General features: G+C 42.0%; 1 protein-coding gene across 1 annotated transcript; it reads right to left on the bottom strand.

Annotated features, from left to right (window-relative positions):
* Positions 1–10,385: 10,385 nt before the first annotated feature.
* On the bottom strand, positions 10,386–19,406 carry LOC139369471 (monocarboxylate transporter 2-like). Its single transcript, XM_071108728.1, has 4 exons — positions 19,190–19,406; positions 16,641–16,784; positions 14,089–14,931; positions 10,386–10,660 (listed from the first exon to the last, which is right to left on the bottom strand). The coding sequence occupies exons 1-4, from the start codon at positions 19,404–19,406 to the stop codon at positions 10,386–10,388; spliced, it is 1,479 nt and encodes a 492-aa protein (XP_070964829.1).
* Between the last annotated feature and the right edge of the window lie 1,339 nt (positions 19,407–20,745).

The raw sequence follows: 20,745 nt of genomic DNA, 5'->3' as shown, positions 1-20,745 counted from the left end.
TCTCTCTCTGTCCCTCTCTCCCTCTTTGTATCTTCCTCTCTCTCTTGCGCTCTAGCTCTCTTTCTCTTTCTCTCTCTCGCGCGCTCTAGGTCTCTTTCACTCTCTCTCTCTGTCCCTCTCTCCCTCTTTGTATCTTCCTCTCTCTCTCGCGCTCTAGCTCTCTTTCTCTTTCTTTCTCTCTCGGGCTCTAGCTCTTTTTCTCTCTCTCTCGCTGTCTCTTTTCGGCAGTTGGCATGTTGGTTGGTGATGCATTCCTATGACATATTGAGGTAATAAAAAGCCCCTCCTCTGGGACGGCCATGCTGGACTAATTAAACACCTCCGCGACCTTATTGCGGGAGGCAGTTGCCATGGAATAGCAATACATTTGGGCCCTGCATCATCTAGATCTCTCATCTCCAATTTATAGGGTGTCGTTACCTCAAAAGGCCCAATTACACAAAATAATCTCCTCAGTATAAATGAGCTGGATTGACCCCCAGCACAGAGACACTACTTTGATAGGAGGGGTACAGACTGTTTGTGTTTGTCGAGCACATGTGAGATGGATGGAGAAAGGTTGTCTTATCACTATGTGCAGTAGGTTATAGTTCCCCAACCAATAGAATGAATAAACATGACCAAAGAACACTATCTTCCCTGCATAAGTGGAAGCAAATAGATTTTTTTCTGCCCCAGGCAAGGTAAATAAATGTACAGGCCGCTCTTGAATAAGCAATCCGGAGGCCAGTTTGTAGTTATTCCCCCTCTCATTATTAACCAGAGAAGAACATTAAATTAACATGAAGAACATTAAATCCTAAGCCATATGTCTCATGTTGCTCAAAAACATAATTACTTCCTACTAAAGAACAAGATGTTTTCTATATTGTGTGACTGAGTGGGTGTGTGTAGACACAAGGCAAGCTGAGGAGATGAGAGAATCCAAAATAGCAAAGTAAAGAGTGTGAAACTGAGGCACCTGGTGCTGTGCAATGTGTGGTCAACCTGTAAGACTTCAGAGGTTGTGTGCTGTGTGTGTGCTGTGCGTGTGCGCTGTGTGTGTGAGGGGGTTGAAGGTGTCCTTTGATTTGGCCTGTTGTGCACTGGGGCTCAGTGCGACAGATGACTCAGCACCTGTCATCACGATTCACCACTCATCAGTCATCCTCTCCATATGCTGCCCATTAAAACCAGACATGTGAGCAACTTCCTGGCAAAGTCCAAGCACCTACTGACCCACTCCACATCTGCTTACAAAGCCTTAATCACATTCAGTGGAGAGATGAAGAGGAAGAGAAGAGAGAGAAAGAAAGAAAGAAAGAAAGAAAGAAAGAAAGAAAAATAGAGAGGGAAAGAGAGATTGAGAGTGAGAGTGTGCGTGTGTACGTGTGTGAGCCTGGGTTTCTGAGAAAGAGATGCAGAGGTTATTCTCTTCAAAAAGACAGGATTCAAAGAGCAGGGAGTTTCAAAAGGAACCAGCACTGAGGGCAGTTTGGTTTGAACTGTGTTTGTGAAAAGGACTCTGGGTAAGAAATACATTTCTGAAGACCATTAAGTGAGTTTCTGTCAGAGCTAGGAGAGGAAAGTAGTATGAGAAATGAGGGGGGGGGGGGTGGAGGAAGGCATCGGCACATCTGCAGAGGGGCTACAGGGGGCGGTACAGGAAATGTACAGAAGCAGCAAAAGTGTGTGCTCACATTGAGGGAGGAAGAGAGAGAAAGAAAGAGAGAGAGAAGAGAGAAAGGGAAAGAAATAGTGAGACACATAGTGGGACAATAGTGGGACAATAGTGGGACGCGTAATGGGACAATAGTGGGACGCTTAATGGGACAATAGTGGGACACATAATGGGACAATAGTGGGACACATAATGGGACAATAGTGGGACACATAATGGGACACATAATGTGACAATAGTGGGACACATAATGGGATGATAGTGGGACACATAATGGGATGATAGTGGGACACATAATGGGACAATAGTGGGACACAATGGGATGATAGTGGGACACATAATGTGACAATAGTGGGACACATAATGGGACAATAGTGGGACACATAATGGGACAATAGTGGTACTGTCACACAGTAGACTGTAGATTGCTTTGTATTGCTTTGTATTTTTTTGTTTGGTCAGGGTGTGATGTGGGTGGGTATTCTATGTTTTGTTCTATGTTTGTATTTCTATGTGTTTGGCCTGGTATGGTTCCCAATCAGAGGCTGCTGTCAATCGTTGTCTCTGATTGAGAACCATACTTAGGTAGCCTGTTCCCACCTGGTGTTTGTGGGTAGTTGTTTTCTGTTTTGTGTTTCACCTGACAGAACTGTTTAGTTTCTTTCATTCACTTTGGTATTTTGCTTTGTGTGTTCAGTCTAATAAATGAACATGGACACTTACCACGCTGCATATTGGTCCGATCCTTCCTACTCCTCGTCAGATGAAGAAGAGATTCGTTACAGGGACACATAATGGGACAATAGTGGGACACATAGTGGGACAATAGTGGGACACAAAATGGGTCAATAGTGGGACACAGTGGTAGACCATTGTGCTACGTGCTGTGACTCCCATCTCTGCCTTCAGGAAGCTGTGTGTGTGTATGTCTGTGCATGCATGCACGTGTGGGTGTTTGAGTTACGGGCCAGCATCGGCCCACATTCCCTGCTCAACCTGGTGCTGTAGTGATGGCTACAGCATTACAGTGTCAGTGGCCCTGTGCCCCCCCACGCCAGCTCCTTCACACACACATAATAAAAACACTCCATCACCCGATCAAGCTCAGCCGCACAGACCAATCACATGCAACAGCCCAAAGAGAGAAAATGAATTATAGATGTAGGTTAAATTACTTTCACTACCTCCCCTGGTCCATGGATGGGACAGAGAGAGTGACTAATGAAACAGTGTTTCAATACCTCCTCTAGCCGTGAACTCTCTCCTGTCTCTCTTACTCTCTACTGCTCTCACTCTTTTTCCAACCCTCTATTTCTCCTTCGCTTTTCTACCCCACGTCTTCTCTGCGCTGTACCTCCCCTCCTTTACTGCCTCTCTCCCTCTCTCTCTCCTTCCCTCCGTCTATCTCAATGTGGCTGACTGCTGAACAGTGAGAAACTGGTGCTTATTTTTATTCTAAGGAGGGCTGTGCAGAAAAGGCCATGTCAAATGTTGGTGTGAATAGATAATGCATTAAGGAAGGTCTACTGGGGGGGGATGAGAGGTGGAGAGAGAGGTGAATTGTGACCCAGGATCCATCACTGCAGGATTCCTAACAGGGGAAAGTGTGAAATAGGTTCTGATCCATGTAGGTACTGGAAAGAGAGAGGATAGAAGGGGAGGGATAGATTATGGCCAGACTCCACAATAAGGGAAAAAGTAAACCCTCCAGTATATACCATCTCTCATATGAACAATATACAAAACTCACACATGTAAAGATAGTGCAACAGACCCAACTGTTAAACAACTTCATTTTGGTCAGAATAACCCCCCTTGAGGTAATGTTTAAACTGGTCAATATTTATATTGTCTTCAATCATAGGAAATTCTTCTGTCCTACATTCAACTGAAAAAAAGTTGAAGTGCCTCTCAAAAGGAATATATTCTGAATATATTAGCTAGGTCTAGCGTAAATTGTCACAAAGACGGTTCTGCTCACCCTCCCCCAAGCAATCTAATCTGGCATTTCTTGCATGATGTCCAACCGTACACATGGGGACACATTCTGACATTTAACAAAGCAGTTTGTCAAACCTAAGCCGCCTTTGATGAACCTCACTTTCATATGGTTAATAATACAAATACGCAGAGAACACTCCAATGGGAATCACACATTACCAAACATCCCATCTACAATACATAATGAATTCTCCCTGGGCTGCTTAGTGTGGAAATAGTACAGGTCTGACATTATACTCCAGGGTACAGGGATGTTCTCTCTAAACTAATAACTAGAACACGTCATCTCCAAAGACAGATAGACAGACAGACAGAAGGTTTCCCCAGAGTTGTGTCAGTGTGCTATGCTTGATCCTACAACAGTAGCAGAAGCAAGATAAGCATACTAGCCTCTGTTCTGCTTGCACAACATCTATGCCTATCTAATCTGTGAAGCTCAGAGAAACACAACCCATTCAATTTCTACTGCTGATAGATGGTGGTGCTCTTTGAGCCCTGAGGGACTAAATTTCTCCATCTCACCACGGCCGACTGTGTTTCTTGTGCAAGCCAACTCTAAATTCATCAGATGGGCATTATCTTGTACACAGCATAGACCTGCAGTACCAGGTGTCAAGGGTCAAGAAAAACATCCATTCAACGAACAGTGTATCCATCTTATTTCATGCTAGGCTTTTCACCTGCTGTAGCAATTACACTTTCTTAATGAAGACTGTCTTTAATTTGACTATTGTATCTTAGTTCTTAACTATAATTGACATTCTACTGTGGTCTGCCATTCCGCATATTTTACATGCATGGATCACCATCTGAGGTCATTTTGATCCCAAGAAGAAACTATTGGAAAAAGCAAAACATCATTATACATTTAAATAATGTTATATGAAATAGAAAATAACCAAAACAGACTATTCATTTAGCAAAATTACAGTTGAATACAAATGTTTCCTTAAAAAAATGTGTTCAATCCAGAAGTACTAAAAAGCAGATTTACCATCATTTGATTGGAATATCATAAAACATTTTAATATACTTAATTTTATTGACAAAAAGTTATTTATCCATTGATCCTGAGAGACAATGACCACAACTATGGCTTAGTTTTATTTATTCACTTACCCTACAGCTAGCATCAGCATTACTGCTTGTCAAACAATGGGAGTGGTAGGACCTATTGCAGGAGGCTTTAACAAGTTAGCCCAAATCCTCAAAGTCACTTCAAATCAAATGTTATAGCAACGCAAATACCATAACAAGTTGCACATGTAGAATATTGGAGGATTTTATAGAAATTCTGGTATTAATATACAATTTTCCATAGAATAACAATTTTGGGGCAAAATACACACCAATACAGTCATACGTCATTATACCCAGTTATAACTACTGTATATGCGAGCCCATAAGGTGCTCCATCTCGGCAGGTGATCTGTCTGTCAGGCCATGATCACTCCAACAGGTCCTCCTCCACCTTCTGAGGATATGTTTAACTTAACAGTACATCTCCAGAGAATATCTGGATTCAAATAAATACTTCTTTAGATTTGCCCTAGAATAACTACTTTTTGGAGAAAACATACCAATACATCTCTCTGTGTACATTCAGAGTGTGTCTAAGTTCTGTATTGCAGTTCTATCAAGTATTTAAACAATTGGCATATGTTGTATACCATTATCAGATTTATATATGCACAAAAATGAGGCAATTTTGGTTTTGTACACAGTCATTTGATACGTGGTACAGCTATATCTCTGCAGATTATCAGTCTATCTGGTCAAAATCTGTGACACAGGTCCCCCTCCACCCTCTGGTGGTATGGATAACTTGCTATTATGTCTCCAGAGAAACATATATGAAAAGAAAGTTTTGTTCTGTGTTACATTTTTAGTTTAGAACATAATTTTTTTGTCAAAGTCCATATTGATACAGAAACACAAAAAAATTATTTTAAATTGTTAAGAACAAGTTTATTGACAAGGTCATGAAATATGAAGCAGAGAAAAAACACCTTTGGGCTATGATAGAAAATGTGTCTCTGGGGTTCAAATGACCCCAGTCGGTAGTATGAGGGTTAAAATGACCCCAGTCGGTAGTGTGAGGGTTAAAATGACCCCAGTCGGTAGTATGAGGGTTAAAATGACCCCAGTCGGTAGTGTGGGGGTTAAAATGACCCCAGTCGGTAGTATGAGGGTTAAAATGACCCCAGTCGGTAGTGTGAGGGTTAAAATGACCCCAGTCGGTAGTATGAGGGTTAAAATGACCCCAGTCGGTAGTATGAGGGTTAAAATGACCCCGGTCGGTAATATGAGGGTTAAAATGACCCCAGTCGGTAGTATGAGGGTTAAAATGACCCCAGTCGGTAGTATGAGGGTTAAAATGACCCCCGTCGGTAGTGTGAGGGTTAAAATGACCCCCGTCGGTAGTATGAGGGTTAAAATGACCCCGGTCGGGAGTATGAGGGTTAATATGACCCCGGTCGGTAGTATGAGGGTTAAAATGACCCCAGTCGGTAGTATGAGGGTTAAAATGACCCCCGTCGGTAGTGTGAGGGTTAAAATGACCCCCGTCGGTAGTGTGAGGGTTAAAATGACCCCCGTCGGTAGTATGAGGGTTAAAATGACCCCAGTCGGTAGTATGAGGGTTAAAATGACCCCCGTCGGTAGTGTGAGGGTTAAAATGACCCCCGTCGGTAGTGTGAGGGTTAAAATGACCCCCGTCGGTAGTATGAGGGTTAAAATGACCCCGGTCGGTAGTATGAGGGTTAATATGACCCCGGTCGGTAGTATGAGGGTTAAAATGACCCCCGTCGGTAGTGTGAGGGTTAAAATGACCCCCGTCGGTAGTATGAGGGTTTTAAAAAAGTTTGTCAAACCTAAGCCGCCTTTGATGAACCTCACTTTCATATGGTTAATAATACAAATACGCAGAGAACACTCCAATGGGAATCACACATTACCAAACATCCCATCTACAATACATAATGAATTCTCCCTGGGCTGCTTAGTGTGGAAATAGTACAGGTCTGACATTATACTCCAGGGTACAGGGATGTTCTCTCTAAACTAATAACTAGAACACGTCATCTCCAAAGACAGATAGACAGACAGACAGAAGGTTTCCCCAGAGTTGTGTCAGTGTGCTATGCTTGATCCTAAAACAGTAGCAGAAGCAAGATAAGCATACTAGCCTCTGTTCTGCTTGCACAACATCTATGCCTATCTAATCTGTGAAGCTCAGAGAAACACAACCCATTCAATTTCTACTGCTGATAGATGGTGGTGCTCTTTGAGCCCTGAGGGACTAAATCTTTCCATCTCACCACGGCCCTGACTGTGTTTCTTGTGCAAGCCAACTCTAAATTCAAACACAGTATAGACCTGCATTAGCAAGGTCAAGAAAAACACCCATTCAACGAACAGTACATCTATCTTTCTAGCTTTTCATCTAAGGTAAAAATGACACTATCTTAACAAAGAGTGAGTCTTTAATTTCCATATTGTATCTTAGTTCTTAACTAGAACTGACATGTTCATGTGGTCTGCCAATCAGTGTCTTATATCCTAATTTCATAAGAGAAGCATGTACAGTACCAGTCAAAAGTTTGGACACACCTACTCACTCAAGGATGTTTCTTTATTTGTACTATTTTCTACATTGTAGAATAATAATGAAGTCATCAAAACTATGACATAACACATATGGAATCAAGTAGTAACCAAACAAGTGTTAAACAAATCAAAAAATATTTGATATTTGAGTTTCTTCAAAGTAGCCAGTAGTTTGCCTTGATGGCTCAAATGCCTTGATGAGTTTTGACTTCTTTCATAGTTTTGACTTCTTCACTATTATTCCACAATGTAGAATCTGGATCTGAACCAGGGTGCCTGTAGTGATGCCTCTAGCACTGAGATGCAGTGCCTTAGACCGCTGCGCCACTTGGGAGCCCCCCAAATACAGGTGTGTCAAGCTTGTAGCCTCATACCCAAGAAGACTTGAAGCTGTAAACGCTGCCAAAGGTGCTTCAATGAAGTACTGAGTAAAGGGTCTGAATACTTATGTAAATGCGATATTTCAGTTTTAGATTTTTAATACATTTGCAAAAATGTAAAAAGAAAACTGTTTTTGCTTTGTCATGGGGTAAAACAATGTAATCCATTTTAGAATAAGGCTGTGAAAAAGTCAAGGGGTTTTCCGAATGCACTGTATGTTACATTTGGTATAGTTACATAAGAGAGATGGTTACTTAATGAATAAACAAATGTAGGGTGGATGGGTAGGCATATAACGTGAGTTTTTAGCAACTCAAACGTTGCGAGCATGAATCTTATCATGGACATCTTTAGCATTTTAGCTAATAAGCAACATTTCAACTACTTACTACTTTTTAGCTACTTTGCATGTTAAATAACCCTTCCCTTAACCTTAACCCTTTATTAACCTAACTCCTAAACTTATCTTTAACTCCTAGCCTAACCAACGTTAGCCAGCTAACTAGTGTTAGCCACCTAGCCAGAATTCGTAACATATCATACGTTTTGCAAATGGTAATTCATAACATATCATATGAAATGGGTGATGGACATCCACAAATGTATACAGTACATAACATATGAAACGTAACAAATCATACTAAATGGAGTGTCTCGGATTTATGTACAACATAATACAAAATGCTCTGAGACCAGGTTGTGTCAGCATGACCTCAAAGTTCTGTGGAGAGGTTGGTCACTCAACCACCCCTGTGGACACACCAGAGACCAGGAAGTTGTTCTGAGGAAAAGCATAAAGGAACATTATGGGAACACACAGGGTGTAGATGGGGGTTGGGCAGGGGGTCAACAGGGTGGAGGGAGCGGAGTGAAATAAAATATAATAATAATAATAATAAGATCCTCAGCCTCAGCGACCATCCCCCGGTCTCTGGGGCATCCACCACCTTGTCATGTCCCAGGACCTTGGGCTGGGTTCAGTGGGCTGGTGTGTGTTCTAACTTATTGGCATAGTGATTTGTTGAGTGTTTCAGACTGCATGCGGCTCAGAGCGCTAGCCTGGAACATCGGGGCATTGATTCATTAGCTAGTCACACCCTTAGCGCTGACATTTTCAAACTTGTTACACAGCGTTCCAATTGGCGTGAAAAATTGGACACAGCTACAAACAAACAGTCATGGCTGCCTTGTAAATCTGGCTTTGACACCATGTTGACTGTCATTTTCCTCTCCCAATGTTAACATGCTGATAAGAAATAGAACACACAGACATGGTTTTGTCTTAGCTGAATTGTAATGATAAAATTACAAGAAACAATAATCTTACCCATTTTAATAGCTACATGAGTAGACACAGGTGAATGACAGGGTATTCACATCTGGTGAATTGTAATTGATATCATTTCTTTATGAAACAATTATATGCAAATACTGAACGATAATGATGTCATTTTTTGCTGAGCACTCTACTCAACAATCATATTTACTTCAAAAAGAGTTCTTCTACAGCATTTAAAAAAGTGAGTTTCCATCAGTATCTTATAACAATAAACGCATCTTTCAAAAGACACTAATGCAAAGCTACAACCTATCTAGACATGAATTACATGGTTGTCATCATAGACTTCATAACAGCTGAAACTGTTTGTGCATTCATTCTATGATCTATATGTGAAAATGTAAAAGCAGACATTTATTTTGGTCATATTCAAATATAAATGGATCCTGAGCAAGAATATAAAATGACATCATTATGTCTGTAACAGTGCATGTAGAAACATGTGGCATTCTTCATTCACTCATTGGAACATCAATACAGGTGGAAGAGTAAAATGTTTATGACTACCTCAAGGCTGAAATATTACATCGTCAGCATGTACGTGACACACATCTCAACTGCTAACATGTGTTCAGTTTCATGATTGATATAACATATGAATTTAACTGTCAAAATTCACAGAATAACAATCAATATAAATGTAAATATAATTTTTAGGTGGTTTTAACTTATACGGTATACCTAGGGCCAGGAGAATTTACTGAGCACAAAAGAAAAAATGGATACTAGCTGGAACTGCGATACTAGTGGGGAGTGGCACACCTGCAGCTCAAATAAATAAATAAAGGCCCAGAAAGGATTACACTGCTATTTGATCTCATACAGTCAGAAGTACTTCTTTCCAAACAGCCTTTGTCAGCATGGGGGAAAAACTGCTACATGGAGAAAAACAGCATAAGAGTAAAAACTTCAGGAGTGTCCCCCTCCAAGGTTAGTAGTAGTGTGTGTGTGTGTGTGTGTGTGTGTGTGTGTGTGTGTGTGTGTGTGTGTGTGTGTGTGTGTGTGTGTGTGTGTGTGTGTGTGTGTGTGTGTGTGTGTGTGTGTGTGTGTGTGTGTGTGCGTGCGTGCGTGCGTGCGTGCGTGCGTGTGTTAATTAAGCTTTCAGCTTCAGAAGCAGCCACAAAACAGGGGAGCAACGCTGGAGTCACCTAGATGGCACTCAGTGGAAAAGGGAGATTTATTTAAACAGCATCTGGAGCTCTGTACTAGGGATTAATATTTTTCCGAGAATCTACCAAATTTCAATACCGGGGGGGGGGGGGGGGGGGGTGGACTATATACAGTATTGGGTAGGCCTATATACTGATATACTGGCATCAATATATGAGAGTGTACTTGTAAACAGTGGTATCATGCATGGCTTAATTTAGTCTCTTCCGCTTCTGATTCGTCTCCCTAGGGGATATGTTGCTTCTTAGCCTCCTTCCCTGCCTCTCCTTGCTCCTCTGAGGAGGTCTCTCCCCTCTCCCTCAGCCCCAGGCCCTGCTCCTGGTCCTGCTCCTGGCTCTCACAGCCCTCCTCTACCTGTCCCTCCTCCTGCCGCCTCTCCCGCTCCAGCATCCTGTAGTTGTAGATATTCATAACAAAGAGGAAGAGTCCTGCGAACACCATCACCGCTCCACACATGAGGTACAGGTACTTGTAGTCACCAAAGGTGTCCACCAAGGCTCCTGAAGGGGAGGAGAGGGGAGATGTTACTGAAGGTTACATAAAGTAGCTAACTTTTCCCCCCTATCAGATAAAAAGTTCAGTTATAGGAAGGATAGTTAGACAAGATGCCCACAAAATCCCCCCTGCTTATAGTATATTCCTATCAACAGTTTGTTAGGGGTTAAGGTAAGCCTTTCCCCATCTCTCTCCACGAGGTGAATCAGGAGGTGTAACATGGGTATGGTTTAGATGTGCTTTTCAAACTCTGTTCTGTAGAGAAGAAGATCCTACTGGAGACATGACATGGAGCCATTACACCTGACCTTGCTTGCCACAGCTCTCTGGGAAGGCAATTTTGGCTGCTGCACCAGAACAAATCAGGAGTGTGGCCATGTCGATTCTGAAAACGATCAAAATCTAGCCCGCTTCAGAGGAAAAGTGACAAATGGAGTTTATATCAGATTGGAGCCATAAGCTTCTTGAACCTCCCCCTGGATCGATCTGCAGTCCTCCCCAACTCACTCAGCCTCCACAGTGAACATCTAATCAACTGTCTGTCCATCCGTCTGTGCATACTGTATATCAATTTGCAGGATCATGCAAGTCAGATGTTTGTAGGAACCACTAAATTGATTAATGAAGGGAAGATCAACTGTGACAACAGTGTACTTTCCCAAGCTATTGTGTGCTCAGTTGAAGGTCATTGACTAATTCATTCATAATGAATAACTTTAGAAAGTATAAGACAAGAGCTTGGAACTAGAAGGTTCTATCTGTAAAAAGAGGATTCTGAGATAATTGGCTATAAAGTTCCGAACCTTCATTGGTTTGAATGGTTTCAGCTATTTTATCTTGTATTCTTTCAAACTTAACAACATGAATTATATAGGTAGAGAATATAAAACAGAACAAGGCTATGTCAATAACACAATTTTTTATAAAAATGCAGAAAGAAATCTATAGTTCCAAGCAGTCGAAAACCCACAGCAGAGAGACACTACATGATTTAACCACACCCCTTTTATGTATCTTATGTAACGTTGCCTTGTTTATGCAATGAGACAGGGCATTTAATTGCTCTCTATATTTCAAACTTATATTGAGGTGTTTATCTGTAATGGACTCATTTCCCGCAAACATCAGTAACTAATGGTCAATTACCGAGTCTGGCATTATTGAATCATCTGGGAGACACAATCAACACAACACCCCACTATACATAAACACAGAGTTAGGTTGTTAAATAGAAGGGCAGTTTTCAGGTTAGGTAAACCAATTAAAAGACAGGTCTTAATGAGTCAATTTTCAATTAAGTTGAGGATGGGGGCATGAGTTTGTCTCTCTCACTCTGTGTGTTTGTTTGTGCGTGTGCGTGTGCGTGTGTGTGTGTGTGTGTGTGTGTGTGTGTGTGGAGGTCACTTTGCCCGTGGTCCAGTACAAAGCAGCAACAGGGACATGGTCTGATTAATGGCGTTCTATCCTGTGGGTGTGTGCAGATGACCATCACCCTCATTAAGGCAACCCTTGATTGGCTGAATGGTAATTAAGTCCATCTGGCAGAGTCACCTCTTTTTTAAATGTATTCATAGCTTCATTATGGTCCAGGTACGGGCCTCTAATGAGTGAAGTCTGAACTGAGATTCATTAAACACCGAAAGCAAAAGGCTAATTACACCAATTACCTCACTTTCTCCTAATTAGGCTGACCCCCAGGTTTGGGAGGAGGCATGGCGCGGCATGACGAGGCTGGCTGTAATGAGGAGACTTGTAAAGGGAAATGTAGAGACTCTGCCCTCTGGAGAATAACGCTCAACGTGCAGGGAGGCGCTTATTTACCCCCATTAAATGAGCACCTCAGAACAGGGTCGCACAAAACAACCAGGAGGACTATACATTTACACATCATTAAAACTCTGCAGAGGAGAGAGAAGCATAGGAATGCCAACAAACGTGATCCTACTTCTACCAGACAGACTAGACAGACAACCAGTTTGTATGGAGAAGAGAAGTGTGTTCTGACAGAGCCCGTTCTCCCTCCTTTTTCACTCCACCGTTTGTGTCTGTCTGCCATTTCAGAGACTGTGAAATGAGATGGGCTCTAGCAGCACTCTGAGGAGAACATTTGTATTCTGTCAGAGAAAGCCCACAGGTGGTTCAAAGACTAAGCAAGTTCACTTCCATGGAAATGTGTTATTTAACAGCTTGGGCTGAGCAGAGAATGTTAGCATTGTTAGTTCTCCTCTGTGCCAAATAAGACCAAAATGAAAGTGGGCTGTAGGAGATAGAGTTTTCAAAATGTGTGCTATCCCTAGTAATCTCAGGGAAATATGGGCGGGAAACATAACCTTTTTGATTATACACTCTAAAAAGCATGAAAGGATAAAGGTCCTCTAAAAGTCACTGCTTGTGGTTTACAAAAAGAAGACCCGTCTTGGAATAACCTTGCACAATGACTCCTGATGTTCATTTCATCAGTAGTAAGCTATTATTGGAAAAGGTCTTTCTCATCTTAAACCTTAGATTTTGAGAGAGATTTATGCCATAGTAAAGTGTACCAGAGTTTGCACGCTAATTAGGATTTGGGGTTAGGGTCAATGATTTGACTAGTATTATCAGCTAATCAAATGAAGTTGGTAACATCGCAATGGTCAAAGTTTTCCCTAACTCCAATAACTGAAACTCTCTAAGCTTGTGTTTGCAGCCAGTGGCAGTAGGTCTATTCTAGACCGAGGGGACCCGGTAAAGAGAGAAGGGGAAAATAGACTGAGAGAAAGAGTCGCAGAGAGACCTTCATTACCCTTACTTACGGCTTCTTAGCTCCGAAAAATGTTCCATCATTTGTGTGGAGGACGAATCCTCTAGCGGGCGTGCCCTGAAAGCCAGAGCGGCCCGGCTTATTTACAACAGTAAAAAAACGTGACCAATTACTGCTTTTCTCTGGGCAGGCCGTGCGCTCCAGGCCGCCCTGCTCACCGATGATAATCCAATTCTACTGGAATGTCTTACAATAATGACACCCTGGAAAGTAGTTGGGCTCCACTCCGGCACCATGCAGCATGCAGCACACGGCCGTGACCGAGGAGCAGAGTGAGAGAGAGGGGAACAACTGACTGGTGGGTTTTCTCTGCTCCAAATCCATTTTCTGCTTTATTTACCGAAGTTATTCTAAAGAAGGACTTTTCCTATACTCTGACAATAAAGGTTCTCTCAAGTGCATGCGTAACACTGGGATACTGTCAGCCATGTATTAAATGACCATGGAGAGGTGGTCTTGGGGGAAATGGAGGGAGAGTGTTTGTTGACTAAAGGGAAAATAGTGCTTGTCCTTTGTCAATAGGGAGTACGTTTGTCTAAAGGTGTCATAGCATTAGTTGTCTAAGAGCTGTATGGTTGTGTATTAACTTTAGAGAGAGCGGGAATGTGGGCTGTGTGCAGCGTGAAGGCTTACCTCCAATAGGTGGTCCCAGGAGTACGGGGCAGCACTCTATGATGGTGGCCAGTCCCACTGCACTGGAGAACCGCTGAGGCCCCACCAGGTCCATGAGCGTCTCAAACAGCAGGGCACACACCATTCCAAATGCTATGCCAAAGAACACTGAGTAGGCCGCCAGCCCCCCATACCCACTGGCCAAGGGACACAGCAGGTGGCATAAACCATTATAGATGATGGCAAAGCTGAAGAAGTACTGTATCCTGGGCCTGATCCACTTAGTGTTAGCCATCAGCCCTGTCAACGGCCTGGCAAACATGTCTACGAAGCCCATGATGGATAAGAGGAAGGCGGAGGAATACTCGTCGAAGCCATGGCTCAGGGCGTAAGGGGCCAGGAACACTACAGGGGCGAAGAAACCAAAGAACATCACCGCGTTCCCTACGATGTAGATCAGGAAGCCCCTGTGTTTGAAGAGTGAGAGGTCCAGAAACTTGTTGAAGCTGTCCAAACAGCCTTTCTCCAACTGTGTGTTGTGTCCATTCACCTGGGCCTCAGACCGGTGAGTGGTAGGTTTCTTTGGGGTTCCGTTTGTCTGCGTGAGTTGGCCTCCAGTTGGCTTTGGACAAATGGGCCTCATGAGAGAGCCGGCAACACAGCAGTTGAGCAGCAGAGCTCCCAGGATGAAGAAACTGCCCCTCCAGCCAAATTGGTTAAACAGGAACTGGTTGATAGGTGCTAAGGTACAGAGGAAGACTGGACTTCCTGCCATGGCCAGCCCATTAGCTAACGGCCTCTTGACCTGGAAGTACTTCCCAATGATGGTGACGGATGGCTGGAGGTTAAAAGAAAGACCAAATCCTGTGGGAATACAAGAGAGGAGAGCAGTCACGTTCACAAGTTCCATTTTCAGAGGCTAAAACCTTGACATAAACGCCTGGTACTGCAGGATTAAATTAAGACCAATTCTACTTTGTGCACATTAAGGTTCCAACTCATTGAACATTGCCTACTAAAATCTCATTAAGGAAAGCAGAAATAATTTCAGAAATGATTTCTCCATTTAAATGGCAATAAATTACAGGCTCCGGGTAGTCCATTCACTACCACCTCCTTTCCCAAAAATCCAATTTAGTAGCATTTCAGCCTGTAAATGAGCATCTTATTCTCTAAATGAGTCTTCACTTTAAGATGTAGAGCTCCAGGTAGTGACCTCGACTGACCCATTCCATCATTCTAACATTTGCTAAATGTCTTCTGCTCACAATTCCACACTAATGCCCACTGAGCTACACAATTTCCAAAGCCTTATTTTATTAAATGTACAGATAAAAAAATAGTTCTTAGTATGCATTCTTCCTGGATTAAAATGGCATAATGCCAACACAGATTTAGATTAGTTTTCACCTCCAATTATGGCTGTCTCAACTTGATTGAATTTGGAGGCTCATTAAAGTACACTGATTAGAAATGAATACTCATTTTATTTATTATTTGTCTCTTTTAGAGGGTACAAACTAAGAAAATCACTTCCATTTAAATGGTAGCTGCATTACCATCTAAACTCACAGGGTGTTTGTGGCAGCTTTCAACAGACTGGTAAGATGTATGTGAGAAAGGGATGTGTGTGTTAGCCTAGCTAGCTCATCTCACCGGGCCAGGGCAGAGGGGATGCAGAGAGATTAGAACACAACACAAGGCCCTATAGCTATAGCCACCTCTTCCCTCTATTAATCTTCCAGGCCTGCGGGCCTGGCGCTGGCTAATGAGTCTCGCTGGGTGGAGGATGGCGGTGACTCCCGTGAGAGGACCAGGACTGAAGCCTACGGGAAAGAACAGGGGTCCTGGTAGACCATACTCTCTGGAAACCGGAATGACAATGTCTTAATTACACCTGCGCTGTCCTCACAGTGCTCCGGCCCAAGCCCAGAGGCTGAGAGACTCCCTGGGCCCAGGCGGCAGGGTAGCCTAGTGGTTAGAGCGTTGGACTAGTAACCGAAAGGTTGCAAGTTCAAATCCCCAAGCTGACAAGGTTCAAATCTGTCGTTCTGCCCCTGAACAAGCAGTTAACCCACTGTTCCTAGAACGTCATTGACGGCCTAGTTAAATAAAGGTTAAAAAAATAAAAGACAGACTGTATGCCAGGGAGACCTGGCCACCCAGGGAGGATACATACTCCTAAAGGAGCACCAACAGGGCTGGTTGAGAGATGGGAGAGGGTTGGTCTAGCGGTGGGATAAACAAGTCTCCCTGTCAGGAGACTACTTCACATACACAACATCCAGCCATCGTGCCAGATGTCTTTCCTGAAGAAAACTATGAGGCCTATATCTAAAGTTGTGTTTTATGTATAATGAATCCACTACAGTATCTTCAATAGAACCAATAATTAAATTGCTTAGGTTTTCACATTTAGAGCATATAGTAAGCTTATGGATTAGGCCTACAGAAACTATTAGTATCTCTCATTAGTCAACTTTAATGGCATTAAAAACAAGTGATTTCTGTTTCTGTTGGCCCACACATAATATCGCAAAACAAGCCATGTATGGTATGAGTGGGTACCATACCTCCAACGACTCCTACGCATATGTACAAATGCGTAATGGTATTGCCAAAAGAAGCAGTTACCATACCAATGCCACACATCACTCCACCAGCTATGACCACAGGCCGGCTTCCATAGCGATTGACCAGAATACTGCTGATAGGTCCTGCAAAGAAAAAAGTGAAAGAGGAGAGATGAAAAGGGGAGAGAAAGTGTTCGTCTTAGGTTCATGCAGCATTGAGATAATAGATAGGCAGTTGACATCGGACCGATAGATCCCTCCCGAAACCTAACCCTTGATCTTACGTTACCGCTAATGCACTGCTGTTCAAATATCCACACAAAGTAACTTATGTCGGGCGTGAATAGATGGCTGATGTTCTAAATAGTTATCTTACCTACATAAGCAAAGCAGACCAGTGCCTAATTTGCATGTCTCCTGATAATGTTCCCACAAAAAAGTGTGATCAATCATTAAATAGCCGTCTATATTCTGTCTCTCACTATCCTTCATTCATAACCCTGCCATAGAGAATACGTACAACAGTCCTTTAGCATCACACAACCTAACACCCACTTCTGTTCCCTGCTAAAACCAGAGGATTTAAATAGTCACTAAATCATTCCCTTCAGCAATAATCAAAAAAATATGTATGCTGACACGAATATTGAAATCTCAACATGCTGACTTTCTAGTCAGTGCTGGAATGATATTGCAAGGCGGGTGATAATTGAAAATTCCTAGTAAACAATAAGAAGATTACAGTTTTGGCATACAGCTGAATCCATTGTCCAAAATTGATTTCATACATTAAAAAAGACATCTTAAATCGTTCTACATTGATCAGGACTTATGCACATCAAAAGGACGTTTAAATGTGAAAAAACAAATCATTTCCCTCGTCAGTTAGACATTCTGACAATGACCTTGGTGTTATACTTAATGTAAAAGCAGCTGTACACTGCACATGTTCAAATAATAACTAGCATCCTCATTTTATTTCTGTTTTGTTTTTAATCAAATCTGCTTATGATCACCTACAGAGTTACTCTTTCTCCATATCTAGTCTTTTATCCTTTTTTATCAATGTAAAATGCTATGTTTAGTCATTACAGCGTAAACGTAGTTTTTTTTACTACAGCTGAATCGAAAGATAAAAAGATGCACTTTCATATTTACCTATCTACAAGATACAGAAGAAATCTCTGGATTAGCTATTACATAAAATAAATTCATCCTAGCAGTGACCTTAGCTATTGCTTGATCAGATTCATTCATCCTAGCAAACCCTGTGTGGATATAGAGACTAGGTGTACATACAGACCGTGTCCTCCTAGTGACTGTGTCACTTTGGGGTGGCATCCCAGACATCATCACAATTCCCTCACCCATTAGAACCTTATCACTCTGGCTCCCTAAGTCATAGGTCCCCTGTAATGCTGTCACGTTCATCCCATAGGGACTTGTTGTGAGGCCCAAATGTACTGAACCCATGTCTGATATATTCCCCCTGTCTTTTTTCCACTGTGTGACATTGCAAAAGCAGAGTCAAGGACAATATGATAAAGACATGTGCCTCTGCCACTGTGCGTGGGAATATTTCACAGAATTCTCTATGCTGGTGAATGCAGGTGAGTCAGGCGCCCTGTCGTCTTTTAACCTTGCAGCCACTGATGGATTTACCTCCAACTTCAATTGGATCATTCTATTATAATATCTCAGTGTCATCTAATGAGTCATTGAAGGTGCATTATAAAACATCCTTACACTTGAGCCACAGACTGACAATTATGAATATACAAATGTTCATGCAAACAGAGCAAGGATAGACAAAATAAATAACATTTGCAACTGACAGTGCAGACATTTGTGACCTGGATCACTCCATGATGGCCTACTGAACGTGCCCCAGGGTGAATCACCTGCCGCTGCACGTCCCCAATGATAAGTGAAAGAGTGGGTTTGTTTAAACATCCAAATTCGTGTCAGATGCAAAAGCACATGAACAACCCATTTCTAACCCTTCCATATGAAGCCTAAAAATAGGCAGCCACTGGTTTAGCAGTTTGTTTTACTCAATACATTTTATTTACAGGTTTCCAAGAAAGAGGTTGCTGTCAAAGATCATTACACTAAAGTAAGAGGTAACAAGGTGTTTATTCTATCAACATGATTAAGTAGGTTAGGTTACTTACAATTGCTTGTCTTTCATCTTAAATTGCCTACTACAGTATTTTCTTCAACTAGTAAACTTACTAAATAAACTACAAACAGATGTTACTATCCCTGAATAATATATATGATTTTAGAGGAGACAACTGCACAAAGACTTTACTTTTTAGGCATTCATAATAATTTGAACACAGCAATACTCATTACTCTTGATCAGATACAGCTATTACAATGGGTCCTCACATGGACGATATAGGCCTACATTTTAGGGATGAAAAAACAATCAACTGCAACGCTCCATAGAAGCCATGCATCCCTTAATACATAATCTGTGCATTGTGGTCATAATTGACTCAATGCTGACTGAGAGCTGCTTGGCTACATGCATGTCTACTCACCACCGGCATACATTGCTGCCAGCATGATGGAAGAAATCCATGCAATCTGGCTGTAGGAGGCACCGAAGATCAGCTGGATGTCTTTGAAGAAGACAGTGAGGGCTTTGGGGAAGGCATACGAGAAGCCGATAGAGATGAAGGCCCCAAACACCACGGCCCAGCCCCAGCCCCCGTCCGGAGGGGTGTCCCGCAGAATAGATGCTGGTGCAGGGGACATGTTTCTGTTGATAGAGGGGAGAAGGATGATGATCTAAGCGTTTCATGAAAGCAAAAACATAATCTTGAATGTACCTTTTTTTAGAAAGCAGATGAATCACCACAGAGAGCAGTCAATCAAATCATCACTTCATTTACCCAAACCAATTGTTTGACTCAGGGTGTCAGGACTGTGTAATATTTTTTGTTGACATTAAATAAGACCTAAATACGAGTTTATCAAGAAATGTCCTCTGTAGTGGACACCCGGATGCCGCAACTTTGTTTTTCATCTACTGTACCCATTGACTGAAATATAAATGTTGCCATATTTACACCATAATGACCACTAAAGAGGCCAATTTTGAACTTACAATAAAATAATTGTTCACTTTTTTTTTATACCTCCAACACTTATGTTATGTGAAAAAAATCCCAAACTAGTTTTTTTCGTGTCTCAGGGGGATATGGAAGTTGCATCAGTCTACCTGATGAGACGCAAAACCGCAGCACGTAAACGAACGAGGGCACTTTAGTTTAGGTTCTAAGAATGTAATTTCAGAAGTAGCCTAATGATGATTTGTGCTACCCTCAGCAAACGAAGACTCAAATGTGGTTTGTACACGTGGATATCCGACTTGGAATACATACACACAACAGAAAGTTGAAGCGTGTCAAAATATTTTACATTGAATGCAAGACAACAAAAAATTAAACGATCTTACCTTGGTGACGAACAGCGCAGAACTTAAACTCCCAGTTCACGCACAACGTTTCTGAAACATCGATTTGATTTTTCAGTCGACTTTAGACATGTGTACCTCATTTGCACCTATTGGTTCATTGAATTATAACGATGACTGTCTTCTGCTCCCAAAAGTCCAGGAATTAGCATTTTAGGCTCCTAGGCTATCAATTCTGGCCGGTTTATCTTTTAGCTAAACACATCTATTTCTGATTGTCTTATCTTTCACTAAAAAGGTCACAAGAATGTCGCTACTCAGGGATGTCAACTAGGTCTATTTGTTCCAAAAGTTGCAACCTTGTAACTAACTGGTGATGGGTATCATGTCTCATAACATGTTACATGAATGTGATCTGGGTTAGTCTACTTTCAAAAATAGCTATATATATGTACAAACATACATAATATATACACACACATATGCATAACACACACGGAGTATAGGCTACAAGGGGAATAAAAGGTTAGAAAACATTCATTCAGCACCAAACAATCAAATGGCAATAAAAAAAAAAAAGTCACTATGGTTTCACTTGTCATTTTATTCTCAAATGATGTGCAATGTGAATTTCACAGTTGAGCTCAACCACCACTATTCCCCAAACTACACAGACAA

This window comes from Oncorhynchus clarkii, chromosome 17 (assembly GCF_045791955.1).
Source record: "Oncorhynchus clarkii lewisi isolate Uvic-CL-2024 chromosome 17, UVic_Ocla_1.0, whole genome shotgun sequence".
In the NCBI taxonomy this organism is placed as follows: domain Eukaryota; kingdom Metazoa; phylum Chordata; class Actinopteri; order Salmoniformes; family Salmonidae; genus Oncorhynchus; species Oncorhynchus clarkii.
This window is presented reverse-complemented; position numbering and strand designations above follow the sequence as displayed.